The sequence below is a fragment of the Mobula hypostoma genome, chromosome 2 (assembly GCF_963921235.1).
Source record: "Mobula hypostoma chromosome 2, sMobHyp1.1, whole genome shotgun sequence".
Lineage (NCBI taxonomy): Eukaryota > Metazoa > Chordata > Chondrichthyes > Myliobatiformes > Myliobatidae > Mobula > Mobula hypostoma.
The window spans coordinates 84,206,004-84,219,302 of record NC_086098.1 but is presented as its reverse complement, the minus strand read 5'-3'; the positions used below and the strand labels follow the sequence as shown (position 1 = coordinate 84,219,302).

General features: G+C 37.7%; 1 protein-coding gene across 2 annotated transcripts in view; it reads right to left on the bottom strand.

Annotated features, from left to right (window-relative positions):
• Window positions 1–13,299, bottom strand: part of lyst (lysosomal trafficking regulator) — a 297,915-nt gene that overhangs the window by 131,336 nt on the left and 153,280 nt on the right. For both annotated transcript variants that reach the window (XM_063039530.1, XM_063039526.1), the window contains one exon: window positions 13,122–13,278. In XM_063039530.1, coding sequence (XP_062895600.1) covers window positions 13,122–13,278 — 157 coding nt within the window. The remainder of the gene's footprint in view (window positions 1–13,121; window positions 13,279–13,299) is intronic.

Here is a 13,299-nt window from a genome sequence, read left to right as displayed (position 1 = left end):
GATTGTAACTTTATCCCTACAAGATAGTCTAGTCCCAGCAAACTTTAATGATCTATTTCCTTCTGTCTTAAAACATATTCAAAGATTGTTCTCACATCCCTTTGAGGAAGGGTTCCTAAATAAAGGCATAACGAAACGTACTACTCAATTTATGTCATAAATGGTTAAGAATAGGTTTGTCTTAACACAAAGTGAAGATGAATAAAAAACCTTTATCAAATAATGTTTGGTCAAAATTATCAATATTATATTAATTCTAATACTACTTGTATGAGATATGGCAAAGTTATTTCCCATGGTCAAGCAAGAGGGCACGACTTCAAGATTGAACAACGTCCTTTTAGAACTGAGATGCAGAGAAATTACTTTCGTCAGAGGGTGGTAAATCTGTGGAATTTGTTGCCATGAGCAGCTGTGGAGTCCAAGTCACTGGGTGTATTTAAAGCAGAGATAGATAGGTTCTTAATTAGCCAGGGCATCAAAGGGTATGGGGTGAAAGCAGGGGAGTGAGGATGACTGGAAGAATTGGATCAGCCCATGACTGAATGGCGGAGTAGACTCAATGGGCCGAATGGCCTACTTCCACTCCAATATCTTATGGTCTTATTAACACATGTATTTGTATCACAATGGAATAAAGGGAATTACAGAGGCGCGAGAGAGGAGTTTGCCCAAGTGGATTGGAGGAGGATACTGGTGGGGATGATGGCAGGGCAGAGGTGGCTGAAGTTTCTGGGAATAGTTCACAAGGTGCAGGTTAGATATGTTCTGCAGAGGAAGAAATTCTCAAGTGGCAGGGGTAGGCAACCGCAGCTGACAAAGGAAGTTAAGAAATACATGAAAGACAAGGAAAGGGTGTATAAGGTAGCAAAAGTGAGTGGAAGTTGGATGATTGGGAAGCCTTTGAAATCCAACAAAGGCAACTAAAAAAGATATAAGAAGGGAAAAGATTAAATGTAAGGGCAGTCAGGCCAATAATAAAAGCATGATACTAAAAGATTTCTCAGTTATTTTAAAAGTAAAAGGGAGGTGAGAGTTGATATTGGTCCACTGGAAAATGATGTTGATGAGGTAGTAATGGGGGACAAAGAAATGGCAAATGAACGTCATGGATACTTTGTGTCTGTCTAAACTGTGGAAGACACTAGCAGTGTGCCAGAGGTCAGTGAGTGTGTTGCTATTACAAAGGAAAAAGTGTTAGGCAAACTCAAAAGTCTTAAGGCAGATAAGTCACCTGGGCCAGATGGATAGTATAAGAAATAAAGTGGATGAGCTTGAGGCACAGTTGGAAATTGGTAAGTATGATGTTGTGGGAATAACAGAGACATGGCTTCAAGTGGACAGGGCCTGGGAAATGAATATTCGAGGGTATATGTCCTATCGAAAGGACAGACTGATGGGCAGAGGGGGTGGGGTGGCTCTGTTGGTGAGGAATGATATTCAGTCCCTTGCGAGGGGGAAAAATAGAATCAGGAGACGTAGTCAGTATGGATAGAACTGAGAAGTTCTAAGGGTAGAAAGACCCTAATGGGAGTTATCTACAGGCCCCCAAACAGTAGTCTAGCTGTAGGGTGTAAGTTGAATCAAGAGTTAAAATTGGCATGTAGCAAAGATAATGCTACAGTTGTTATAGGGGATTTCAACATACAGGCAGACTGGATGAATCAGGTTGGAACTGGACCCCAAGAAAGAGAGTTTGTGGAGTGCTTCCGAGATGGATTCTTAGAACAGCTTGTACTGGAGCCTACCAGAGAGAACGCAATTCTAGATTTAGTGTTGTGCAATGAACCGGATTTGATCAGGGACCGCGAGGTAAAGGAGCCATTAGGAGGTACTGACCATAATATGATAAGCTTTAATCTACAAATTGAGAGGGAGAAGGGAAACTCGGAAGTGCCACTATTACAGTTGAACAAAGGGAACTCTGGAGCTATGAGGGAGGAGCTGGCTAAAGTTCAATGGAACAATACCCTAGCAGGGATGACAGTGGAACAACAATGGCAGGTATTTCTGGGAATAATGCAGAAGGTGCAGGATCAGTTCATTCCAAAGAGGAAGAAAGATCCTAAGGGGAGTAAGGGGAGGCCGTGGCTGACAAGGGAAGTAAAGGATAGTATAAAAATAAAAGAGAAGAAGTATAACATAACAAAGATGAGTGGGAAGCCGGAGGATTGGGAAACTTTTAAAAAGCAACAGAAGATAACTAAAAAAGCAATACGCAGAGAAAAGATGAGGTACAAAGGTAAACTGGCCAAGAATATAAGGGAGGATAGTGAAAGCTTCTTTAGGTATGTGAAAAGGAAAAAAATAGTTAAGACCAAAATTGGGCCCTTGAAGACAGAAACGGGTGAATTTATTATGGGGAACGAGGAAATGGCAGACAAGTTGAAAAGGTACTTTGGATCTGTCTTCACTAGGGAAGACACAAACAATCTCCCAGATATAATACTGGCCAAAGCTGGGTGGCAGTGTGAAATGTGAGGAGGATGTGAGGAGGATGTTATGAGAATGCAAGGTGACTTGGACAGGCTGGGTGAGTGGGCAGATGCAGTTTAATGTGGATAAATGTGAGGTTATCCACTTTGGTGGTAAGAACAGGAAGGCAGATTATTATCTAAATGGAGTCAAGTTAGGAAAAGGGGAAGTACAACGAGATCTAGGTGTTCTTGTACATCAGTCACTGAAAGCAAGCATGCAGGTACAGCACGCAGTGAAGAAAGTTAATGGCATGCTGGCCTTCATAACAAGGGGAATTGAGTATAGGAGCAAAGAGGTCCTTCTGCAGCTGTACAGGGCCCTGGTGAGACCACACCTGGAATATTATGTGCAGTTTTGGTCTCCAAATTTGAGGAAGGACATTCTTGCTATTGAGGGAGTGCAGCGTAGGTTCACAAGGTTAATTCCCGGGATGGCGGGACTGTCATATGTTGAACGATTGGAGTGACTGGGCTTGTAAACACTGGAATTTAGAAGGATGAGAGGGGATCTGATTGGAGCATATAATATTATTAAGGGATTGGACACGCTGGAGGCAGGAAGCATGTTCCTGCTGATGGGTGAGTCCAGAACCAGAGGCCACAGTTTAAGAATTAGGAGAAGGCCATTCAGAATGGAGTTGAGGGAAAACTTTTTCACCTAGAGAGTGGTGGATATATGGAATGCTCTGCCCCAGAAGGCTGTGGAGGCCAAGTCTCTGGATGTTTTCAAGAAAGAGATGGATAGAGCTCTTAAAGATAGCAGAATTAAAGGTTATGGGGAATAAGGCAGGAACTGGATACTGATTGTGGATGATCAGCCATGATCACAGTGAATGGCGGTGCTGGCTCAAAGGGACGAATGGCCTACTCCTGCACCTATTGTCTATTGACTACATCCCAGAGTCCTGAGAGAGGCTGTTAAAGAGATAATGGATGCATTAGTAATGATCCTTCAAGAATCACTTGGTTTTGGCATGGTCCCGGAGGACTGGAAGATTGCAAATGTCACTTCACTCTTTAAGAAGGGAGGAAAGCAAAAGAAAAGGAATTATAGGCCAGTTAGCCTAACCTCAATGGTTGGAAAAGTGTTAGAGTCTATTCCTAAGGATGAGGTTTCGAGGTACTTGGAGACTAATGACAAAAAATGTCAAAGTTAGCATGTTTTCTGTAAAGGGAAATCTTGTCTCACAAATCTGTTAGAGTTCTTTGTTAAAGTAACAAGCAGGGTGGACAAAGGAGAGGCAGTAGATATCATTTACTTGGATTTTCAGAAAGCGCTGGATAAGGGTGCCACACATGAGGCTGCTTATTAAGATAAAATCCTATGGTGTTACAGGAAAGATACTAGCATGGATAGAGGAATGACTGACAGGCAGGAGGCAGTGAGTGGGAATAAAAGGGGGCCTTTTCTGGTTGGCTGCCAGTGACTAGTGGTGTCGGGATTCTAACTGCAACTTTTCACATTGTCACTGATTTAGACAATGGAATTGATGGCTTTGTGGCAAAGTTTGCAGATGATATGCAGATAGGTGGAGGGGTAGGTGGTGCTGAAGAAGCAGGACTTAGACAAATTGGAAGAATGGGCAAAAAGGTGGCAGATGGAATATAGTGTTGGGAAATGTATGATAATGCTTTTGGGTAAAAGGAACAATAGTATAGACGATTATCTAAACGGGGAGAAGGTTCAAATATCTGAGATGCAAAGGGACGAGAGTTCTCATGCAAGACTCAGAGGGTTAATTTACAGGTTGAGTCTGTGGTAAAGGCGGCAAATGTAATGTGGCATTTATTTCAAGGGAAATAGAATACAAAAGCTGAGTCTTTATAAGACACTAGTCAGGCCGCACTTAAGAGTATTGTGAACAGTTTTGAGCTCCATATCTCAGAAAGGATGTGCTTTCATTGGAGAGAGTCTAGAGGAGGTTCACGAGGATGTTTCTGGGAATGAAGGGATTAACATACAAGGTGCGCTTGGCTGCTTTGGGCCTGTACTCACTGGAATTTAGAAGAATGCGGGGGGTGGGGTGGGTGGATCTCATTGAAACCTACCGAATGTTAAAAGGTCTAGATGGAGAGAATGTTTCCTATGGTGGGGGTACCCAGAACTAGAGGGCACATCCTCAAAGTTAAAGGGCGATCGTTAAGAACAGAGGTAAGAAAGAATTTTTTTTTTAGCCAGAGAGTAGTGAATCTGTGCAATGCTCTGCCACACACTGTGGTGGAGACCAAGTCCGTGCATATATTTAAGGCAGAAGTTGATCACTTCCTGATCGGTCAGAGCATCAAAGGATATGGGGTTGAGTGTGATCCGGGATCAGCCATGATAGAATGGCGGAACAGACTCAATGGGCTGAATGGCCTAATTCTGCTCCTATGTCTTATGGTCTTAATACTGCTTCTAACTTCTCTGATCCTGACAACTGCCCTTACGATCATAAAAGTAACTTGGTACTCTCTCTCGTTTCTATTCAAGTGATTAAAAGTTTAAGCCTCACACCAGAAATTTGAACATAAAGATTGGGTGAACATACTGCTGCAGGGAGCGCTGCATTATCTTCGGAAAATATATTAAAACAAATCCGTTTCCTATTTAAAGTGGAGCTGAAAGAACCCAGGTCACAATATGAAGAGAAAGAGAATTAATAATTGATATCACCGAGTAAAGTGAATTCCTCAAACTCCAAAAAAAATTCTCATTGCTAATTGGAATCACACTATGTGAAAATCAAAATAGCAACCACACTTAAGTTTTTTCTTAATTAAGTGAAGCACTTTGATATGTCTCGTTCGGCGGTCTGCAGGGAGCGCTCATGGAGTGAGGTCGCTTCTTTGGCTTCGCTCCATCCCCGTTATTCTTTTCAACCTTTGATCTCCTAGATCTAATCAACTTTAAGTACACCAGAAGATTTATTTTATCTTCTTGATTTACTGATTAATTGATTTCCTTTCGTCAACTGCAAATCTCGAGTTTAGAGAAATGAGTACGAGATCTAGAACCAAAAATGGGAAAGACGCTGATGGGAACGGAGCAAAGAAGAAAGGTGATTCTAAACAAACGGAATTAACTTACGATGTTATGGAGGAAATCTTTGAGCAGCAGCAGATAAAGTTATCTGATAGCTTATCGGCTCAATTTGAACAACATCGCCAAAGCCTCAATGAAGATTTAAAATCAATCACGGACTCTTTGAAATCCCTGGATTCTGATGTTCAGAAACACGATGCCAAAATTTCTGAACTGGATACTAAATCTCAGAAGACGGACACAAAAGTCGAGATCTTAGAGAAGAATTTAGCTTCGATCGGTTTAATCGGTTTACCCGAGGATGTTGAGGCTGGAGATCCTGCAATATTCTTTGCTCAACTTTTAAAGGATTCGTTCGGTTCAGTTTTTCCCAATGATCCTCCATTACTCGACCGCGCCCATTGTATACCGTGGACAAAGTCGGCAGCGATTGCTTCTAAACCTAGACCAGTTATTCTTTGGTTCCATTATGTCAATGTTAAAGAACAACTTCTCCAGGTTGCTCGTCGACAAGGGATGATCAAGTATCGCCAGCATTCCTTCAGGATAGTTCAAGATTACAGTCCTGAAGTGATGAAGGAACGACTGACTTTTAAACCTCTAATGTCGGAAGGCTATCAAAAAAATCTCAAACCGGCACTATTGTATCCTGCATGTCTCAGAATCTCTCTTCCCGATGGAAATCGTCGTGTTTTCCATTCCACGACTGCTGCCTGAAGCTTTTTGGATGATAAGTTCCCTTCTGATACAGATACCCTCTCTTAATCTGTGTCGGGTGCTTCTAGCACCAATTTTTTTTTCTTCTGGTGTTTTCTTTATAAAATGAACCTCTTATTATTGCGCGATGAAGGTTTATTTTAAGTTTAAGATTTTAGTTCTTTATTTACTACTATAGTTGTTACTTTATAACTTATATAGATTATTTATCTTCTGTAAATTATCATCAGTTTTTTTTAGTTAACCTTTTGTTTTAACTTTTCATTTTTCGTTATTATTTATGATATGATTCAACAATCATTTTTAGTTATATGTTTCCTACTTTTGGTTTTTGCATAATCAAGATGGCGACTTGTCTTTCTTTTTGCTTAACCTCCTTTGTTTCTTTTTTGGGATGCCATGTTCCTATGCTTCTTCTTCCCATAATCCTTCTTTCATTTTAGAAGCGATTTTTTATTTATTTATTTATAACTAATTATAGGTACTGACTGCTTTTTTAATTTATATATTTTACTAATTTTTATTATGTAGATTAATTATTATATGTGTTATTTTTTACATGCATTAGTTTCTGGGAGATCTTTTATCTAACATATATTTTTGGAGTTGCCCCCTGCAGAAATGGGGTTAGAATTAGTTTTAGTTAGAGCTTCCTTCAGCCATTTCTGGCTTAGTTCGGGGTTCTTGGGGATGGGGGGGTGGGTCAGTCTTTTTCTTTTTTAATTTTTTCTATTGGGCTGTTTCAGAACTACCAAGATGTCCGCAGTGTCGAGATTTCCGGTTCCTCTCTAATCATGTATTCCTCTTCCAGTTTTATGAGTTCACATTGTGGTTAACCCTTTTCTTACCAAAGGGTTAACTTTTAATTATGGCTCATACTATTAATTTTGTTTCTTGGAACACAAATGGTTTAAACCATCCTATAAAACGGACAAAGGTTTTCAAAGTGTTCCAAAGACTGAATGCTCATATTATTTTTGCACAAGAGACTCATGTAAGGAAAGAGGATAATCAACGCTTCTTTAAGTTTTGGAAAGATCAACAATACCACTCAAATGCTCAAGTCAAAATTAAAGGCGTTCCAATTTTTATTGACCCTTCAATTACATTTATTCATCAAGACATTATTTCGGATCCTAATGGCAGATTTTTGTTAATTACTGGGGTACTTTTTAATAAAAAGGTCGCTATGGTGAATGTTTATGCTCCGAATGTGGATTACCCTGAATTTTTTAAACAATTATTCACTTCCTTTCCTAACTTAAACGAGTATACGTTGATAATGGGTGGTGATTTTAATTTATGTCTGAATCCCATGTTGGACAGATCCATAGCTAGTCCGGCTTTACCGAACAAGTCGGCTACTATTATTAATTCTTTTATGTTGGATTCTGGGATTTTAGAAATTTGGAGATTTCTACATCCAAATGACAAGGAATTCTCCTTTTTTTCACATGTTCACCGTTCTTTTTCCCGAATTGATTATTTTTTGATTGACTCCTGTTTGATTCCAGATGTACTTCATTGTAATTACGACAGTATTGTTATTTCAGATCATGCTCTACTGAAACTTTCCATCAAGTTAATGGACACCTCCTGTACTAGCCGACAATGGCGATTTAACTCCATTTTGCTTCAAGATCAAGATTTTGTCAAATTTATAAAGGAGCAGATCGATTTCTTTTTTTCAACTAATACTACGGACGAAGTTTCCAATGGAACTGTTTGGGATGCCTTTAAAGCTTATATCCGTGGTCAGATCATTTCCTATTCGGCTGGTTTGAAAAAACGTATTAACAATGAAATACTTTTGTTGGTTGATAAGATTAAAGAAGTCGATAAAAAATATGCTATTTCTCCCAGTAAGGAGTTGTACAAACATAGAGTTGAACTCCAATTGGAACATAGCTTATTATTAACATCCTCCATCGAAAATCAATTAATGAGAACTAGGAGTGATTTTTATATTCATAGTGATAAATCGGGTAAATTACTGGCTAACCATTTGAAATTTGATTCGGTTAAACGTCAAATTACTAAGATTCGTAAACAGGATGATACTTTCACAGTGGATCATGCTGGGATAAATCAAACCTTTCAAGAATTCTATACCTCTTTATATCACTCTGATTTTCCTCATGATTCTAATTTTATGCATGACTTTTTAAGTAAATTGAGTTTTCCGAAATTATCACCCGAAGAGTCCCTATCATTAGAAACTTCCATTTCAGACGAAGAAATAATAACTGCAATCTCATCTTTGAATTCTAGTAAAGCACCCGGTCCGGATGGATTTACAGTGGAATTTTTAAAATTTTTTTCCTCCATTCTTTCCTCTAAGTTGTCTAGAATATTCAAGGAAGCAATCAGTTTAGGTAAATTACCACAATCGTTTTATGAAGCCTCTATTTCCTTAATTCTTAAAAAGAATAAAGATCCTACTGATTGTACATCATACAGACCGATATCTCTTTTGAATGTAGACTCTAAAATTTTTTCAAAAATTCTAGCAACTAGATTGGAGAAGGTGTTACCTCAAATTATTTCTATGGATCAAACCGGATTCATTAAGAATCGCTATTCATCCTTTAATATTAGGAGGTTAATGAATATTGTTTATACCCCTTCATTTACCACCCCGGAATGTATTATCTCTTTAGATGCTGAGAAAGCTTTTGACAGAGTCGAATGGCCTTATTTATTTAATGTTCTTGAGAAATTTAATTTTAATTTGACATTTATATCTTGGATTAAATTGTTATATTACTCCCCGGTAGCCTCGGTTTGTACAAATAATTATAGATCTCCCTTTTTTCGTCTTTTTCGTGGCACTAGGCAAGGTTGCCCTCTTAGTCCTTTGTTATTCAATATTGCTCTTGTACCTTTAGCAATTGCTATTCGTAATTCGCCAAATATTGTTGGTATTACCCATGGGAATGAAATACATAAGTTATCATTATATGCAGATGATTTGCTGCTATATATCTCTAACCCGGAGAAGTCAATTCCTGCTATTTTAGATTTGTTAGCTCAATTTAGTAACTTCTCCGGTTATAAATTGAATCTTAATAAGAGTGAATTATTCCCTTTAAATAAGCATGTACCTATTTATCAATTTTTACCATTTAAACTGGTTAATGATTCATTTATATATTTAGGGATAACAATTACGAAAAAATAAAGATTTATTTAAAGCTAATTTTTTACCTTTAATTGATCAGATTAAACTGTTATTTACCAAATGGCCGCCAATCTCTTTGTCTTTGATTGGTCGGATTAATGCTATTTAGATGATCATTTTGCCTAAATTTTTGTATATATTCCAATCAGTCCCAATTTTCATCCCAAAATCTTTTTTTGATAATGTAGATTCAAAAATTTCCTCATATATTTGGCAGAATAAAAATCCTAGGTTAGGTAAAAGGTATTTACAGAAGTCTAAAAAGGAGGGGGGGCTTGCCCTCCCGAATTTTAGATTCTATTATTGGGCAATTAATATTCGATATTTAAAATTTTGGTTACGAGATCTGGACGTATCTTTAAACCCTCATTGGGTAAATCTTGAATCTAATTCATTACAAGGGCTTTCCTTGGGTTCGGTTTTAGGAACTTCACTTCCTTTTACTTCTTTTAAATTATATAAACAAATGAATAACCCAATAGTTAAGCATACTTTACGTATATGGTTTCAATTTCGAAGATTTTTTGGGTTCAATCAATTTATCCTAGTAAGCCCTATCTTGTCAAACTTTCTTTTTCAACCTTCCACGATGGATCAAGCCTACTCTGATTGGAAAATTAAAGGTATAATATCTTTTCGCGATTTATTTATGGATAATTGTTTTATGTCTTTTGATCAACTTTCGAATAAATATAACTTACCCAGATCTCACTTTTTCAGATATTTACAGATTAGGAACTTTTTAATTACTGTTTCCCCTAATTTCCCACATCCATATCCAACAGATATTTTGGAAAAAATTTTAGATTTAAATCTCTCTCAGAAAAGTGTTGTAGCAATCATATATGATATAATTCTGAATTTATCTCCTGATGCTTCTAATAAAATTAAAGCTGACTGGGAAAGAGAACGAGATTAATATACCGACTGAAAAATGGGAAAAAATTCTTCAGTTGGTGAATTCATCCTCTGTATGTGCTAAGCACAGGTTGATACAGTTTAAAGTAGTGCACAGGGCTCATATGTCCAAAGATAAACTATCGCGTTATTACTCTTATATTAATCCAATATGTGACAGATGTCATTCCGAGATAGCTTCTTTAACCCACATGTTTTGGTCATGTCCCCTGTTGCAGAAATATTGGAAAGATATTTTTGATATTATTTCAACAGTTTTAAATATAGACTTACAACCCCATCCAATTACTGCTATTTTTGGACTACCAATGATAGATTTAAATAATTTAACCTCTTCATCACGAAGAATGATTGCATTTCTTACTTTAATGGCCAGAAGGTCTATTTTACTGAATTGGAAAGAGATTAACCCTCCTAAGGTATTTCATTGGTTTTCACAAACTATGCTGTGTTTGAATTTGGAGAAAATTAGAAGTGCAGTTTATGACCCTTCCATCAAGTTTGAAAAAACTTGGAGGCCATTCATTCAGCATTTTCACTTAATGTAATATCTTTATTTCCAAACCTATTCTATTTCTCTGTATTGTTGTTGGAGGGGAGTGGAGTCGTCGGCACTAAGGTTTTCTTCTTTTTCATTTTTAAGTTTTTAGATTTGCCCAAGTCTTTTAGTTTAGTTGATTAATTTTGTCTTTCTTTTGGGTCGGGGTTTTTTTTTGGTTTTGGTTTTTTTTTTCTTTTTCATGTTTTTTTTTAGTTTTTTTTTGTTCTGTATTATCTGTTGTTAGTTTTATATGATTGGGAGTTTTGTCAAATTTCAATATTGGACTTTACAATTACTGTTTGTAAGTGTAACAATTTATCTCCTATTATTTGTATCATTGCTATGTTTTGTTTATATATTCTAAAATTAATAAAGAGATTGAAAAAGAAAAGATATGTCTCGTTCATTTCACCATCTTCAAATAAGTTTTTTCTTTTAATATCCTTCATTCCCACTCTTTCCCTCTTTTAAGGATTATTGGTCTCTGGTTTCTTCTCCGTAAGCTTCATAACCTTCCCTTGCACTCTCTCTTCACCCTTCTCCATGTGCCTTTACTCAATGATAAGGGATGTGCAACAACAAAAAAAGGAATCAGAATTGAACTCTGTTCCAAAATGTGCCTTAGAGGACCAATACCTTCAGGTCCTCAACCTTTCAATTTCTGAAATTTTCTTTCCTAAGCTACTCGTCTTATTGTCCACTCAACATAAACAGGATATTTTAAAATTAAATGCTGGACACACAGTTTGCTATATGCAACGACAACTGATCATGAATTGGAAAACTCCCACTGATATGTGCAATAATCTGTTGAATGCAATACATTACAGTGCAACTGATGCAAGTTTCAAGACGAGGTCTTTTCTGATTTAAAATACCAGAATTGAATATGCTTGCTTTTGGGATAAAATTTGAAAATCAGACAAACTCCCAGTATTTGTTTGACGCTGCACCCTAACCTGGCCAAGGTGTACAATAAAAATCCTGATAATAAATGGGTTAAATTGTTCCCATGCCATAGTTGTTTGCTCCTAAATCACAAACGAAAAAATCGTGCGAATATAAAGAACTGTGCAACTAACAGATCCCACACAGTGTTTTGTACTCTGTGAGGTAGGTACCAAGTATGGGAGTCCCAGATATATACATCTACATCAGGTGCACCCAGATGCAGCTCCTGAGAAAACATATTAAGGAACTGTAGCTGCATCTTAATGATCTTCAAATCATATGGGAGAATGAGGAAGTGACAGATAGGAGCTAAAGGGGGGGGGAACGTCATCCATATGTTACAGGTAACTGGGTGACTGTCAGGAGAATGGGGGAAGGTGCAAAGTCAGTGCAGAGAATACTTTTGTCCATTCCCCTCAATAATAAGTATACATCTTTCAATACTTTTGAAGGTGTCGACCTGCTAAGGGGGGAGCCACAGAGACCGAGTCTCTGGCACAGAGTCTAGTGCTGCGGCTCAGAAAAGGAGAGAGGTGAAGAGGACTACAGTGTTGATAGGAGATTCCTGAGTTAGAGGAATAGAAATGAGGTTCTGCGACATCTGGATTGTATGTTGCCTCTCTGGTGCCAGAATCAGGAATGTCTCAGATCAGGTCCAACGGCATTTTCAAGGGTGAGCGTCAGTAGTCAGAAGTCTTGGTACATATTGGCACCAATGACATTCGTAGACAAGATGAGAGGTCCCGAAGAAAGATTTTAAGTAGCTAGGTAGAAAGTTGAGAAACAGGACCTCCAGGGTAGTAATCTCTGGATTGCAACTGTGCCACGTGAGGGAAAGAATAGAATGATTTGACAGGTGAATGCATGGCTGAGGAACTGGTTCAGGGGGCAGGGAAAACTCAGCCATAGTAGTATCTGTGCTTAAGATATCGCATAATATTCTGCAGATGCTGCATGACCTGCTGAGTCTTTCCAGGACTTCAGTTTATTGAAATGATTATCTAACCAAATGTTTAACTATATTTTGCAAAAAATAAACAGCACAATCTCCAGAAACTTGATGTGAAAAATATGCATTTAATTTTTGGTAAATATTACAATTTTAGCCATATTTTAGAAAATATAAAAATTGCCAAAGTGTTAACCATTTGATGAGCCCTTTACAACTTCCTAAAAAATGATTTACTTTGAGTTGGAGTTGGCTAATTTTAGTGGTCACAAATACATGGTCACAGAACAATGTCTCATTTAGTAGTTAAAAAGATGCAAAGTAGGGGAAATGAAATCCACAGAAACTAGTTACATGCTTACCTTCTTCCTTGGTTGTCGCATCTTCTGGGTTACTTTCACTATCAGCCTCATACCCTTCCTCTTCTGCAAAAAGTCTGATGCTGTAATACTGTGATTCTTCTGTCTCCTCTGAAGTATCACCCATCTCTAGTCCTGTCTCGTCATTCACTGCCTGTTGCTGTAGAAATAATTAGTTTTA